The following is a 15,718-nucleotide window of genomic DNA, read 5'->3' on the forward strand; positions in this document are numbered from 1 at the left end:
TATGGATTTTTGGGGGCCGATGCCGATGCCGATATTAACTCGAAAAGAGCCGATTTATAAGCCGATATTTTGATTTTGAAAATAAACTGGATATTAGACCCATTTCCTATATACTGCACTTACACAACATTCAATAGCAAAATATCTGCCTGTTCTATGTATGTGGGCTGTATAAACCATTTTCCAGAAGAGATTATGTAAAAAAGAATAGATTATAGTCTCAATGACTAAACAATTGCACATCAAAAGTATATATTTTTTAATGGTCAAAAAAACAGTCTGATTTTAAACATTTAACACTTTTACTTTCTTCCAGTTGAAGCTGGTTTTAACAGTCTGTGTGTGTTCTGTAAATAAGTTAAAGTATTTGCAGAAGTAGTCCGACACTTTGCTGCTACAGCATTCACCTTTTTCAGCCATCTGTAGGGCAGAAAGAGACAGAGAAAGAATAAGCATGTGTATTAATAATATCACCATGTATCATTACTCGTGTCATCATTAGAATTAGAATTATAATAAACAGGGATCTCCTACATAGGCAAAAATGAGAAATATATATATTTTTTATTTGTCAACCAATAGGTATTACCTATTACCTACTTCTATTTAACAATATTACAACATTTTCCTGTTATGTCTTTAAAGCTGCTTTGAAACAATCTGTAAAAAATAAAAATAAATAAAATAAAAAAAGCGCTTGTTCAGCTCACATTTATTTACATGTCCCCTCTGGTTAATCATTTCTGACCCACCTACTCGAAGTTGAATGGTTAACGTTAGTGTCATGAACACACCGCTGTCAATTTTGAGAAGAACCACCTTCAATCACGTTAATAGCAAGCATTTAAGGGGCCTGCTAAAAAGGAAGCTATATAAGCGTTAGAATAACATAAGGCTGTAAATATCGAATATTTTAGTAATCGAGTCTATGATAGGCTTTTGTACATTCTGCTGAACAACAGCCTTTAACTGGACTTTTATTTTGACGGGTTGGCGTACATTTACAGTTCTGTGTGTGTGATGTGATGCTGCTTTTACTTAAATCAAACGGTCAAATGCTCATGAAGTGACTGTCAGAGCAGTTCTGGAGATGTTGTTCATGTGTTCACGTGATTATTTAGTGAGACAGCGGACGCTGAATTCACCGCGAGCTTAATGCGCGCTTACGTGTGTTTAATGAATGAAGAGGCGCTTCTGCACCATTCATTAACAGAGACACGCAGAACATGCAGGATTCATATTTAAACAGACTATTCCGTCTTAATACTTACAGATATTCGTCAATATCGTGATTTGATGTAAGTGCAATGACCTATTTTTAATGAATTCATTCAATAACATAACAGCTGTTGTTTTTTCGAGGCACGCTGTACATAACTTCTAGTCATTGCCCCCCTGCCACAGTTACCCGGTCATTATGTGGGAAACACTGCAGATATATTTAGAATAAGTTAAACGATAACGTTATAGTTTGACATCTTATTAACGTTCGCACTCTTCCACTGATAAACATGGTATTAGCTCCGTGGCTAATCTAATATATAGATTCTAATATAGCAATGCATTAAGCGGCTGTAAGTGATGTTACAGAATATTTATAAGTGATAATGATAGGACCGTTAGCTAGAACTACCACATCATTGTATATACAGTGTATGAACTAAATCATTTCACATGAAGAACGACAGACTCACCGACTCAAAACAGAAAAAAAATCTCCGTGGCTGGCTTGGCTGATCGCTTTCTTCGCTAGTGGATTTCTGGCGCTGTTGTCAACTCTGGAGCTGCAGAGCTCCCTCTGGTGGGTAAACTATGCAACACTCATAACATGAGTAAAGCATGAGACTCCGTTTCTCATGTTCCATCGGCCGTTATAAACGCCGATGCCGATTTAAATGCAATAAGCTCATATCGGCCGATAATATCGGCCGGCCGATATATCGGTCGGGCTCTATTAAATAGGCTAGTAAAAATATTGCTATGTCAATCAGCACAGCATTGTTCATATACTTTATTTATCACCTGCTGTAGATGAATTGAAAAAACATATATTGTCGTTATCGTCTTAGTGTTTCCAAAAGTTTCTGTTTTCTGTGAAAATAACTCTTTTCATAAAGCGATAGCTGTATGCTTTTGTCCATATTAGGAATTTCCTGATATGACTTTCTGCGTGCGAGAGCACCCTCTGGTGTCGAGTATGAATGAAACGCACACTGCAGGAGTGTTTAGCGCTCCGTGATGTACATCTCGCCTTATTCTGGGTCCGAATAAAACACCAGATCATGCGCAGAGACTACACTGTTTCTTTGAGTTTAAATCTATATTTATTCACACCTTTATTATATACATCCGAGTCCTGATCGGGAGGTAACGTCCGATTCCGATCTTGTCTGAAATCACGTGATCGGGCCCGATTTCCGATCCCGTGATCGGATCTGGACATCCCTACTTTACGGGTTGTGTGTGAATGCATGCACATATTCCAGGTAATCACTGGCAGTGTGAAAGTGATTCTAGCGAAACCTAGCGACCCGGGAACAATTGCTGGGACACATTACCCGTGTATTTTCCTAAATCGCAGTATGAAAGGGGCGTATGTGAATGCCCTCTAAGAAACACATCCATCAGTGCTTAGCCGAAGAGTCATTTAGATGACTCACCGACTACACGATTATGAAAATATATAGTTTTGGTCAATGACAGTATATGAAGGACTAAGATACATCAGAGGATCTTATTTCTCTTCTATAATATGACCTAAAATAGTATAAATAATGGTTTAGTATACATCAAATGTGCCGGAATTGCTCATCAAGAATTATTTGTCTTTGTTATAGGTCAACTGATCTTAGACTTGCTCTATGGAACTCTAACGGCTATGGTTGAAATAACTTCTACTCATCAATAATTTACCAAAAAAAGAGTTAATAAACAAACAATGAAATATGAAATACTATGTGAAATGTTATGTTATTTAATAGACTATTAAATGTTATTTAATAGGCTAACAGAGGCTATCAAACTAAAAATCATTCACAAAAAAAAAACACTCAAATGAAACAATCAATCAACAAACTGCACAAATAAAACTGGTCAGGCCCCCTTGAATCAGATGTTCGTCACAGAACTAATTCTGGAGGTCTCCATGGAGCAGCATCCAGAGGTCTGGAGAGCTGCAGTAAATATGTTCTGCTAGGAGACAGACGGCATGACGCATGGTGACATTCTCCATCTTTGTGAAAATACAAAGAACATGAAGAGTTAAACTGCTTAAAGCTGCAGTGTGTCATTTCTGCACCACTACCAGTCCCAAATGGTACTGCAAAAATTTTGATAAAATAATTTCCAAACAGGAATCCCCACCTGTTTTTCCACTGTTCAGCCATACAAATAGTCCCGCCCCAAGCACACACCCATTGGTTTAGCTAACATTGTTGTGTGAATCTGCTCAAACAAACAGAGTTTTCATGTAAAAAAACATGAAAAAAGTGTTTACACTTCTCAGGAAATCAACCTACCAATGACTGACGTGTAGTTGTCTCTGCACATTAACCTAATGAGAAATATTTTAATCTTGAGAAAGATTAGATCACACACACCAGTTTTAAGCAACTAAGATAAATATGGAAAAAAAAAAGGAAAATATATTTTAATTGCACAAAAAACAAACCTGTTAAAAGGAGAAAGGCAAATGAGCTGCATGGTTTAAAATATTACGTTTGTATTCAAACTTCTAATATTTACATTTTATTAACATTTATAGTTTAAAAAAATCGAATTATGAGTCAAATTAATTCTAAAATGATTTCTTCAAATGCAAAATAGTATCTTCATTACTTAAAATAATTATTATATACAGTCAATCAATCAAACAAAACCAGGACACAGACAGAGAGAGCGAGAAAGGGTGTGTGTGTGAGAGAGAGAGAGAGAGAGAGATCTCCCCATCCCCCTGCTCTCATTCCCTGATCTATTTTGACAGTCTCCATTTCTTCCCTTCTCTCTCACTATTCTTCATCCTCTTGTCGTACCTTTTCCTTGACCTTAACAGCAATGAAGAAGGTGATGCATCATGACATCCCAAAAAAACAAACCCCAAAAAAGATCAGCTTAGTATACCTCTAGAAACAGATCAGTATCTATGATAACACAAATACTCTCAAGGTGCCATCACGATCACATGCTCAAAGAAGTCCATTGTCTATTGTCAACTATGTAGTGATGTATGACACAGCTTACAATGAAGACATTCCGATGACAAATCATTTATGACAATACGTAGCTTTGCACTTCCCTACTTTAAACATGAGTGTAACTGAACATATGAAAGTGCACTGCATTTAATGGCATTAGACTTCATGCTCTCAAAGACAGGAACCCGCCTCATGTTTAAATGATGAGCACATACTCAAGTCTATGGATTTTATGAAGGCCTTCCACATGATTCATTCATGCCTCCAATCAAGCACTCACAAACGTCCCCCAAATGGGAGTTGAGCTTTGAGATCAAGTGTCTGCTGTTATATTAGGGCTCATTACAGTGTTGTTTTAAAACAAGCCCCAGGAGAACAGCCCCGGTAGAAGAGGAAAACTCACTGGCATTATTATACAGGTCAAAACTCATTTAGATTACAAATCATTAGCTGAACATAATAATACAAAATACTTCTATTTCCAATAAATACTGTTCTTTTGAACTCTCCATTCAAAGAATCCTGATGAAAAAAACAAAAAAAAAACCGCAAAATCTGTTTTCAACACTGATACAATTATTGATAACTGATAATGATACTAATAATAACTGATGTTTCTACTTTAGCTTAATGAAATTAATAAAAGAAATAATAATAATTCTGAATTATTCCAAACTGCGGGCAGTAGTGGTCAAAATGTGACCATTTTAAGATTGAAAATAATATCCACTTTGAAGATTAATATGTGCTGATTTTAATCTAATGCAGAATATATTGATATTATATTTTAGCTTATTTTTATTTGACAGTATATAAACCTATTTAAATGAATGATAATAAAAGACCATTTTGATGTGGTGATGTCACTGACCCATAAACATTTTCCGCTTCTTGTCAAACTATTTCAACAGGAATAGTGTCTACAATGATTTCAAAATCATTAACAACCAGTGTTAACAGGGCTGTCGTAACACGTTTTTATCTAAATGTGGACCTTTTTGGATTCTCAGAAATTATGGAAATTAAAAGTGTAAAAGCCTAATTGCGTTTGGACCCTTGCATTTGATTGTTATTGTTTACATCCCTCAAAATAGTCTATAGTTCATACAGTAGCTGAGTAACAGTCATTGAGAATAATGATAAAATTCTCCTTTATGAGAATGCATGTTAATGGCAGTCTAAGAGACAGCACACAATGCTCCCCGTCCCCCATCTCTAAGCAAAAGTGCAAAAATGCATATAGTACTCAATCTTCTCAAATTAAGCATCAACAAGAAGAGAATGAGAGAGGTGCAGATTGTTCTGTGAAACAATACCCCAACCTAGCTGCAATTTGTAAGCTGTATGGAGTAAACTGAAAACAGGGACTGGGCAGAGATGGGATTGGATGGGATGAAAAACCAAATGACCCCCAGGCACTGGAATGAATCCTCAGGGTCTTGTGCTGGAGCCGATGACTGACTGAAAAACTAGGCCAACGTGATGAAAGCAAAAAGCTCATAGGAGTCTTACACAGGACTCAAAATGATGCAGATGTTCTTCCTCAAGTTCTCCATGTTTTGAAGAACCAAATTTACAACAAACCTACGACACCCAACATTTCCGCTGCCCTGGATGAAAAGAGGATGAGCTAAGGAAGTTTGCAAAACCAGGGGAGGATATGAATGCATGTATTTGAGGATGGATGGCATCGCCCTCCAAGCATCAGATGTCTTTAATGGTTCAGGGCAATGCCCCTATGTATTGTAATGAAAGAACCAGGCCACGTGTCAGGGGGCTTTTTAAACAAAAATAGGATTTCAACATTTCTTCGGAACAGTTGTTTTCAGAAAGGGAAGTTGGACTTCTATTGTATTCAATTCAAACAACAATGCTTTCCTTTTATCAATGATTCCTGATGATTACTGTCATATCTCGCAAATGGCCAAAGAGCAGTAATAAAACACATGGTTTGATATCACCTCATCATGTAGAGCGATATGTCCAAAAAATTACTATGGAAATACCATGGTAAAAATTTAACTATATGGTTTATAGGTGATCTTTATGAAAAAAAGTATTAGAAATACATTTGGTGTAAATGCACAAACACTATAGCCTGATCACAAAAATAATGTTAAATTACTCCCTTAATACATTTAATACATGTCCACATTAATAATTTGATAGCATTCTGTATGAATATCCCACATTTCTGTCACAATACGAGGGTGCATTTATTGGTTGTACTATTAAATCCATAGGAAATGATGGTGATTTCTGGACTGAACAGATTGACTGTCTCACTGTTTCTCCTGTTTGTTTTCATCTGGGTTTAAACTAGTTTAAATCACAGAGACATTTGTGTTCTTTGCTGAATTCCGGCGCTGGATCTCAAAGTGCTGTTTAGTTGTTGTGTGAGCAACACTTATCAGAAAGAAAATTTATCTGCTCTAGTGATCTCACGCGGCACATTTGAACTTTGAGCGGAGAAGATAAATGGTCCAAGTGACGCGGTTCAAATGAGTAGCTATTTCATTTCGCTTTTGGTGCATAAACATTATATCGTACTCTTGATGTTGTTTAATTGAAGAAAATTATATTGTCTTTTTAATATCATCATGCTTAATATTTTTCCTCACACAGTATAAATCAGGGGTATGCAATGTCGGTCCTGGAGTGCCAGTGTCCAGTGGAGTTTAGCTCCAACCCTAATCAAACACACCTGAACAAGCTAATCAAGGTCTTCTGAACTACTAGGGCTACAGCGAGGGTGAGTTTTTTTTCCCAGGGTTGGAGCTAAACTCTGAAGGACATTGGCACTCTGATATAATCATATAAATGAATCTTTATGTATGGTCATATTTTTTTATATTATTATATTTTAAAAAGGCACCTCCCATCATATGAGGACTCATACTGAACCTTCAGTTTGAGTCCTCATTATTCTGACAGCTTCCACCAAACAGAATGAATGCCAATAACTGACTCTGTCATCAAGGACACATATTCCCATACACACAGTTCTCGATTAGAGATGTTTTACCTCTCACCCTCATTTCAGGCCTTATTCTGTCTCTTTTGATTCTCATCTGCCCTCTCTCTCTATGTCCCTCTTTTTCTCTCAGGATGATCCAACATTTGCCTCTGTGATTTACTGTCGGAAGCTGTCTTGGCATCTCTCTCTCTCTGCAGTTGAATAAGTAGGATCTTCTTGTGCTGTGCCAGGAGACAGAGGGGGCAGTGAGTGCTCCATTCCCAACCTAGCGAATGTAGGTCAATACGACCTTTCCCTACCACACATGGAGACAAGAGAGAAAAGCCGAACGAGAAACTGAAGGGAAAAAAATGATGAGAGGGAGAGATAGAGAGGCTGGATAAATCAAGGCCGCGACACAACAGAGACATAGAAGGAGAAAAGGAGAAAGAGAGAGAGAGAGAGAGAGCCTGGGGTGAATGGGCTGAACGCAGGGACGATCCAGCTGGGGTGGCAACAGTCAACGACAGAAAATGTAACTCCTCAGTGCTAACCACATGACGTCTGAGTGTCAGAAAAATTCATCTAGCGCTACAGAGAGAAAAACGGAGCCACTGCCAGGCCTCCGAAAACTACCAGGGGGCCTATTAAACAAGGACAAAGGCAGCATCAAAATCAACAGAAGAAAAATTAAGCACACAATGCAAAGTTCAATAAGAGTTATACAGGAAAGATAGAGAGCATAAAACTGTGAATTTAAAAATAAAGAGTAAAAGAAATGGGAAAAATTCAGATGTATCCAAGGACATTAAAAGTGACTTGAAATATATTTATATTTTTTAAGTTAAAATAACTTCTCCAGTCCTAGTTTAGTATGATAAAATCACTAGAAGACACTGGTTCTCATTCACAAAGTGTGCGTGAAATCTGCGTATTTTGAAATATGCGAAAGGTTTCTCTCTGTAACAACACAAATGTATAGCTGACTAACGAAAGATCTATAATCTGGGTCTGCATAAAGGTGTTTTTGAACAGGTTGGCATATCTGTCACTGCTCAGGTTGTGTGGAAAGCACTTTTGGAGATGATGTGGGTGTGTTTTATGCAAATAACTAAATACGGGCACATCCTCTCTCATTTAGAATGCACAAAATTCATAAACATTAAAACGATTAAAAGCAAATTCATGTGCAATAATGTGTTGTGAACAAAATTATTAGTGTATGGCTCAACCAAGTGACATGTTTGGGACCGAGGCCATCTGTTTTGGCTAAAGGCAGATGGAAATTGTTTGGGGAAACTTGTTTGAAAACAGCCATTATTTTTCCATTTCCATTTAGTTGTGCAAAACTACACACATAGCCTTTGAAGACAGCTGTCAAAACTTCATGTCCACATTTCTTCATGACTCTTAAATAAACTAGTCTAGAATGTTCTTTATGTGCTCGATGAACAACATTCACAGATTAGTCCCAACACAAACACCCAAGAGCGAGAGACATTAACAACAACAAAAAGCTACTGATGAAGCCAATTAAAAGTGTGGCAGAGCATTTTCACATTTTTTGAAAAAATGCAGCTGTGAACAAATTAACTTAATTTCTATGGCATGTAGATAGATGATGAACACAGGGTCAAGGTGTTTCATGAGTTCAGGGGTGTGGAGGTGGGGTTTTGAGACAGAGAAGTGGTCTGTGAGTGTGAGCTGCTGCATGTTCAAACATGACGGTACACCAATATGTGCAAAAACTGAATAAGACAGAACTTACTCATATACAAGACAAACAACACAAAAATCAAAAGGCTGTAAAATTGGTGACTATATTAAACAGTAACTTAGCAGCTATGCTGAAAAGAAGCAAAATGCTTAAAACCAAAAGCCTCTTGACTGGAACAACCAAAGATTTCCGGTGTGAAAACATAAAGATGCAGTACTTCCAATTGTGGTTTCACTACCTAAACCAAAACAAAACCACTTTGGGTATCTCAAAAGGGTACTGTAATGTATGTAAAATATGAGGTAACATATAATTTAGAGAAATACTTTAAATACAAAAAACATGAATCATTGTCTAGTGTTTAGAAGGTTACCCAACAGAAACAAGCCATTATAACCAGTCTAAGCTGATTTTTCAGTTTAAAGTGGTCTCCCAGCCTGGCTAAGATGATGTTCAGCCTGGTTTAGCTAGTCAACAAACTGGTCCTCCAGAATGACAAGCTAAAAAAGTCCCAAAATCCATGAAAAAACAAGGCCTAAGGAGACCAGCTTAGGCTGGTTTAAGATGTTATGTTCTTCAGGATAGGACTTTGTGACCTAGTCTTGGACTAAACATTTCCTTAATGCATTCTGCAGAAGCATTAAAATGCGTCGTGTGAATGATTAACCAGAGCTTGTAGATCCAGCTATCAGAAAAACAATAAGATGTTTATCATTTTATATATATTTACGATATACAATCCAGAACACATCATCACCAGATAGCTCTCGATTATTTTCCTCTGTATACCTCATTACTTTTTCACTAGCATAAAAGCAATCAGATATTTCATTAAAATGAACATTATTTTCATAAGCTGGTTCAAGCCAGAAGGTAATTGTGTCATCAATCTTTCTGGAATAGCTTTGCTAACTTAGCAACCAAATGCTATGCTACACAAGTCAATAAGGTTACCGATTAATTCTGTTTCGTAGCTAAATCTAACCGAAATAACTACATTTGTGTCTGTTATCTTTCACATAAATAATGGCCTAATAAACCTAAGTGCTGCGGTGTTAAACAGTCTTTCATCACATCATGCTAGCTAGTTAGCAGGGAGTTACAGAGTGCCACGCCAGGTCATTGTTTACATTGCTGACTACCTTTTGATTCTCAGATCCGTCTGATAGTTCATATAATATTGACTGTCTGACTAACTGATGGCATTGTGTTTAAAAATAACAGTATTTCATTTTTATTCGATGGATAACAGTTCATTAAAAAATGTCATAAAGGAACTGACACAATGGATTTACTTCATTTGTATGGCTGCGTCCAAATCAAGATACTATAGTATTGAAAATAATAATAAACATGATAATGCACTATATTTTTTAAGACTGTTTGCGGATAAAATTGTGTATCTAGGAGTACGTTATTTATTTATTAATAAACTGGCCTGCACAGCACTCCAGTTAACCTTATTTCCAGCCAAAAGCTTATTATCACTAAGTTGCACGAATGACCCAGATATATTTAGCATAATAAACTATATTATCTCTTACTGACTAAGCTAGTAAAATCTATTTAAAAAAAAAAAAGTGATCTCATGAAATATCTTGTGGAGATCATTAACCAACGACACAACCAACTGAAATTTCTCCAGCGAGGCTGTAATAAACCACATTTTCAACCTTGTCAGAACAGCATAGTAGTGATTTTTGCACTTAATGCATTACATGATACAATAACCTGGACTGCAAATGTCCAGGGCGCTCTAAAATCCCCACGCACCCACCCTACAGGAGACAATGTCCCACAGCCGCGCCATTCAATCCGAGCAGCCTCGCGAGCGTCGCTTACCAGATTTGAAGAAGGTCGCTATATCGGCCGCGTCCTTCGCCGCCTCCTCGGCCCCTTCCCCCGAGCTCATGGCTGTGGCGAAAAAAACACACACACAAAAAAACTAATGTCCAAATCCTAAAGTTGTTCTTTATTTCCCCCACAGGCAGAAGCGTTTAGAAATGATGTCCGCCCCTGTGTCTAAGGACTGATCTGACACGGACGGAAGAAGGATCACTTCTGAGAGCTGGGGAACATCACGAAACCTCCTCCATCTTGGAGAACACACATTAATAGCGCCGGCCGGCGGCTCTCCCGAGCCGAGCGGAGACGGAGAGTCATGACACCGGCAGGGGGCGGCAGATCGCCTCAGAGAAGCCTCTTTCCAGCATGAGCACAATAGTATAATTTATGACGGATTTTGAAACATCCAGTTTCCATCGACACTCTTTATGATATATCCTATATTAATCATAAATAAAAGTTTTTATTTATTTATTGTAAACCCATTGCTGATGTATTATTAAAACATATCAATGAGGTGATTCAAGCCCTGGTAGTTTGTTCAAATAATTGAACACTTAACTCTAATTTTTTTCTGTTTTTTTCTGCCTCCGTTTTAATAAAGGCACCTTCTTTGTACGTAGTTCCCTCTCGAGGCGGTAACTCAACATTACGTCAGCTAAGACGTATATGGGAACTCTTCCCTTCTCCACTTTCACTGAAATCTTATTGGCTAACGCCAGCTGGGGACAGCTGGCCAATTGACGCGAAGCATGCAAATACTGGCGGGTAAGCGTGCAGTATAAAATGCATGGGCGCGAAAATTACGTCAGAATCTCTTTCTTCACGCTAGAAGTCTTATCTAAGTCATCGTGGAAGTTGCAATAGAGGACTACTCACCCTGTTTTTCCTCTCCGCATCCGATGGCTGCTAATGCTAGATTCGGACCTTCACCAGTTCTGTGTGACCTGCTATGGGATTCTCACACGGACAACACTTGCGCCCACTGTACCGAGAAAAACTGCCAGTGCGCGCCCTCAGAGCCAGAGTGGCTCGGAGGACGGCGGGAATGAGGCCCACTGCCGCCAGCGAGCCGCTGGTGGGCCCTCCCCCGCCCGAAGACGAGTTTGACGTCGGCGTGGTGGACTATAGCTTCCGCGTCCTCTTCGGAGCTGGCGAGGAAAACGACTCCATGTCGCTTCGACGTCGAAAAAGGTTTGGGCCTCTCAGTGGGACCGCCCCGACCAAGAGGGCCCTGAGACCTCCAGGAGAAGCTCGTCAGGGTCTTCGGAAAGGTCGTCACGGAGCTGAGTCTCGCTTGCAACGCACATGACGAACCTGTGATAGGTAACTAGACTCGTGGCTCCTCCAGTCGAGCTGCTACCAGATGGCATTTAAGCATGCAAGAGCTCGTGGTGAAATCGTGGGCTGCACCCCAATCGGCGCGCACCCACTCTGCTACGAAGGCCATATCACGCACGTGGACGGGACGGAAACCCTCCCCCCCGTCTAGGAGACTGTTACCACACACCTGTGCTCGTCTCCCTCTGCTTTTGGTCCGGACCACAGTCTAGAAAGAGCGAGTGCAGCTTCTGCTCTTTGCCAGGGCAATACTCAAGGTGTTTCAGGCAAACGGCGGCACAGTAGCGCTGACGTCATCAGGATCTGCACGCGAGCAACTGATCTCGCGCTGATTGCTATTAAGCGCTCTGCTCAGCTGTTTCACGGAGCTCATGGTCATCTTTACAGGCACCTATGGCTTACCCTAGCTGTCCTGAAAGACGCGGACCGTAGGCCGCTCCTAAACGTTCCAGTTGCTCCCTCCGGCCTCTTTGGTGACGTCATGGAGCTATTCTCAGAGACGCAGAAAGCGCGCCAAAGTATGAGCCATGTGATACCCCGTCGCTCACCCCAGTCTTCTTCTGCGAGATTCTTATGCACCTGGCCAGGCTCTAAAACCAGCTAAAATAACCCGCAGTGGCACCCCTCTCTGAATCGGACGCTCGTTTCTGCCGAAACCAGCAGTGGTAAGAGCCTGGAAGGTAACGTCAGGGTCAGTTGAGGACCCCGCGCCGCGAGAGACCCAGCGCGCCATACGAGCCGTCTCCCTGACGGTGAAAGAGTGAGTGAGCGGGAGGCCCCGCCCCCAAGCGCCATGTTCATATGCATCATATCCCCCATTTCCTTCGGGCGACGATTGCTATGTCTGTTTGAATGCTGTTTGTGTGAGTTCCACAATAAAAGCAGGTATACAATCAGCGAAAGAGCTTTACTGCCTCTTACACTCATCTCTGTGTCACTCGCCCTGTCTCAGAACAGTGCAGAGCCACAACCCTTGATTATACTGGCCTCGCGAGAGTGCCAACACCACATGAACACGGTGTCACCCTCAATGTTCAGATGCATCATGTCCCCATGTTTCTTCGGGAGACGATTGCTATATGTCTGTTTGAATGCTGTTTGTGTGAGTTCCACAATAAAAGCAGGTATACAATCAGCGAAAGAGCTTTACTGCCTCTTACACTCATCACTGTGTCACTCGCCCTGTCTCAGAACAGTGCAGAGCCACAAGCCATGATTATACTGGCCTCGCGAGAGTGCCAACACCACATGAACACGGTGTCACCCTCAATGTTCAGATGCATCATGTCCCCCATGTTTCTTCGGGCGACGATTGCTATATGTCTGTTTGAATGCTGTTTGTGTGAGTTCCACAATAAAAGCATGTTACAATCAACTAAAGAGCTTTACTTCCTCTTACACTCATCTCTGTGTCACTCGCCCTGTCTCAGAACAGTGCAGAGCCACAACCTATTATTATAATGGCCTCGCGAAGGAGCGAGAGTGCCAACACCACAAAGACGCATGCATCATGTCCCCCACATCACTATGGGTGACGATTGCTATATGTGTTTAAATGATGTTTTTGTGAGTAAAAATTGTACTAAAGAAGCATATATACAAATTCTTGCACCCAACGTTGTGTCACTCGCCCTGTCTCAAACAGCGCAGAGCCACAGTCCATGATTATAATGGCCTCATGATGGCGCAAGAATGTCACACCATTTAGCGACGCGCCCGCCCTCCCGCCAGTGCTTCCAACCTCGCGGGGGCGGGGCCCTAATTAAAATAAGCCATCAGTGGCTGTAGAGGTAACGCGTCCGCCGTGTCATCTCATGGACGGTAAGAGGGCTATCCCGGGCGTTTCACCGTGGATACTGGGAATAATTCACGACGGATATTCTCTCCATTTCAAACGCAGACCTCCCCGCTTCAATGGCGTGGTCCCGTCACTGACTTTGCCCCAAAACCGTCCTGTTCTGCGACAGGAAGTTCTCAGTCTGCTCGAGAGAGAGCGATAGAGCGAAATTTCCCCTCAGATCGAGCGGAATGCGCATGTTGAATTATCTGGACGATTGGCTGATTTTAGCCCACTCAAGAGATGTGCTATCAGTCACGTGGAAACAATGCTTCGCCATTTGGATACGCTGGGACTGCGTGTGAATATGCAGAAGAGCGTGTTTTTACGAGTCGGACTGTAACATATCTGGGAATATGTTTGGACTCGATGGCGATACAAGCCCATCTCTCTCTAGAGCATTTCATCGACTCTGCGCTGTTTCTGACTGGGCAGGTCGTTTGCACTGAGGGAATTTCAGAGGCTTCTGGGACTGATGGCGGCGGCTTCTTCAGTGTGCCATCTGGGTCTGCTACATTGCGGCCGCTACAGTTTTGGCTGTAACTCGAGTTCCGCCGAGGGCGTGGTCTTCGGTCCACAAGCACTTACGGTCATTCACAGTTGCGTCAGCACTCTGAGACCGTGGAACAGCCCGGATATGTTCAGCCCAGGAGTTCTTTTCTCTGCGAACGCGATCTAGGCCGGGGAGCAGTGCGTCTGGGCCTGTGGTCGGAGTCACAGAGAAGGTGACACATAAACCGTTTGGAATAATGGAAGCGGTGTCCTAATATCCCTGCAAGCCTTTCGGTCGAGATTGGAGCGGAAACATGTACTGATTCAAACCGACAACACGTCTGTGGTCTCGTACATAAATCGCCAGGACGGCGTGCGCTTCAGAGCTCTATTCAAACAGGCAGCGAGTTTCCTGTTGTGGGCGGACCGACACTTAATCTCCATAGGAGCGTCGCACATCCCCGGTACTTTGAACCGTGGAGTGAGCATGCTTTTGAGGAACGGGATTCCTCAAGGAGATGTTGGCTTCACCCAAGATCAGATCTAATGATTTGGGAGGGAGGAAGTGGATTGTTTGCCACGAGCGAGAACACGTTTGCTATCTCACTCCCCCTGCTGGGAGATGCTCTGACATCGCGCTGGCCGGAAGCCAGGCTTACACATTCCCTCCTGTGAAGATTCTGCCTGTGTTGTGCAAAATCAGGGAGGAGGAAGCATCAGTTATACTCGTGGCTCCGAACTGGCCGAATCAGCCCTGGTTCGCGGACCTGAGAGAGTTACTGATGGCTCCCCCATGGCGAATCCCCCTCAAGCAGGACCTGCTGTCTCAGGCGAATGGCACAATATAGCACCCCAGCCCCGAGCTGTGGAACCTTCATGTGTGGCCGCTGCGGGGACCCTAATGAGCGGGACACTCTGCACTGACGAGTGCTAAACACACTTACTGAGACGCGAGCATCATCAAACATTCGCTGCTACGCGCAGAAGTGGTGAGTTTTCACAAAATGGTGCGAGAACATTTATATTGACCCGGGGACCTGTTCCGTGTCGGATGTTTTGCGCTTTCTACAGCACAGTTGGATAGCGGGAGTTTGAAACCATCCACGCTGAAGGTGTATGTGACCGCTATTGCCGCTTTCGTTCCCCGGTTACGGGTAAACGATCGGTAAGCATGCTCTGGTATTCAGTTTTCTCAGGGGAGCAAGTAGATTGTGTACTTCATGGCCGCCCTCCGTGCCGCCGTGGGATTTCGCTCTAGTTTTGAGGGCTCTATCTCTTATTACCGTTCGAGCCATTAGCTTCGATTGCGGTTAAGGAGCTTCCCTGAAGACTGCCTT

General features: G+C 41.7%; 1 protein-coding gene across 7 annotated transcripts in view; it reads right to left on the reverse strand.

The window, feature by feature from the left end:
• The window catches only part of LOC113062071 (triple functional domain protein-like), an 88,808-nt gene extending 77,805 nt beyond the window's left edge, over positions 1-11,003 (reverse strand). For 3 of the 7 annotated variants that reach the window (XM_026231612.1, XM_026231607.1, XM_026231608.1), the window contains exon 1: positions 10,709-10,997. In XM_026231612.1, the coding sequence (XP_026087397.1) occupies positions 10,709-10,778 (70 nt within the window). In that variant the 5' untranslated portion in view covers positions 10,779-10,997. Of the gene's footprint in view, positions 1-10,708 lie in introns of all 7 variants that reach the window. The other 4 variants (XM_026231610.1, XM_026231606.1, XM_026231609.1 and 1 more) reach the window with 3 other exon arrangements.
• Positions 11,004-15,718: the final 4,715 nt, after the last annotated feature.

This window comes from Carassius auratus, chromosome 44 (assembly GCF_003368295.1).
Source record: "Carassius auratus strain Wakin chromosome 44, ASM336829v1, whole genome shotgun sequence".
Taxonomy (NCBI): Eukaryota; Metazoa; Chordata; class Actinopteri; order Cypriniformes; family Cyprinidae; genus Carassius; species Carassius auratus.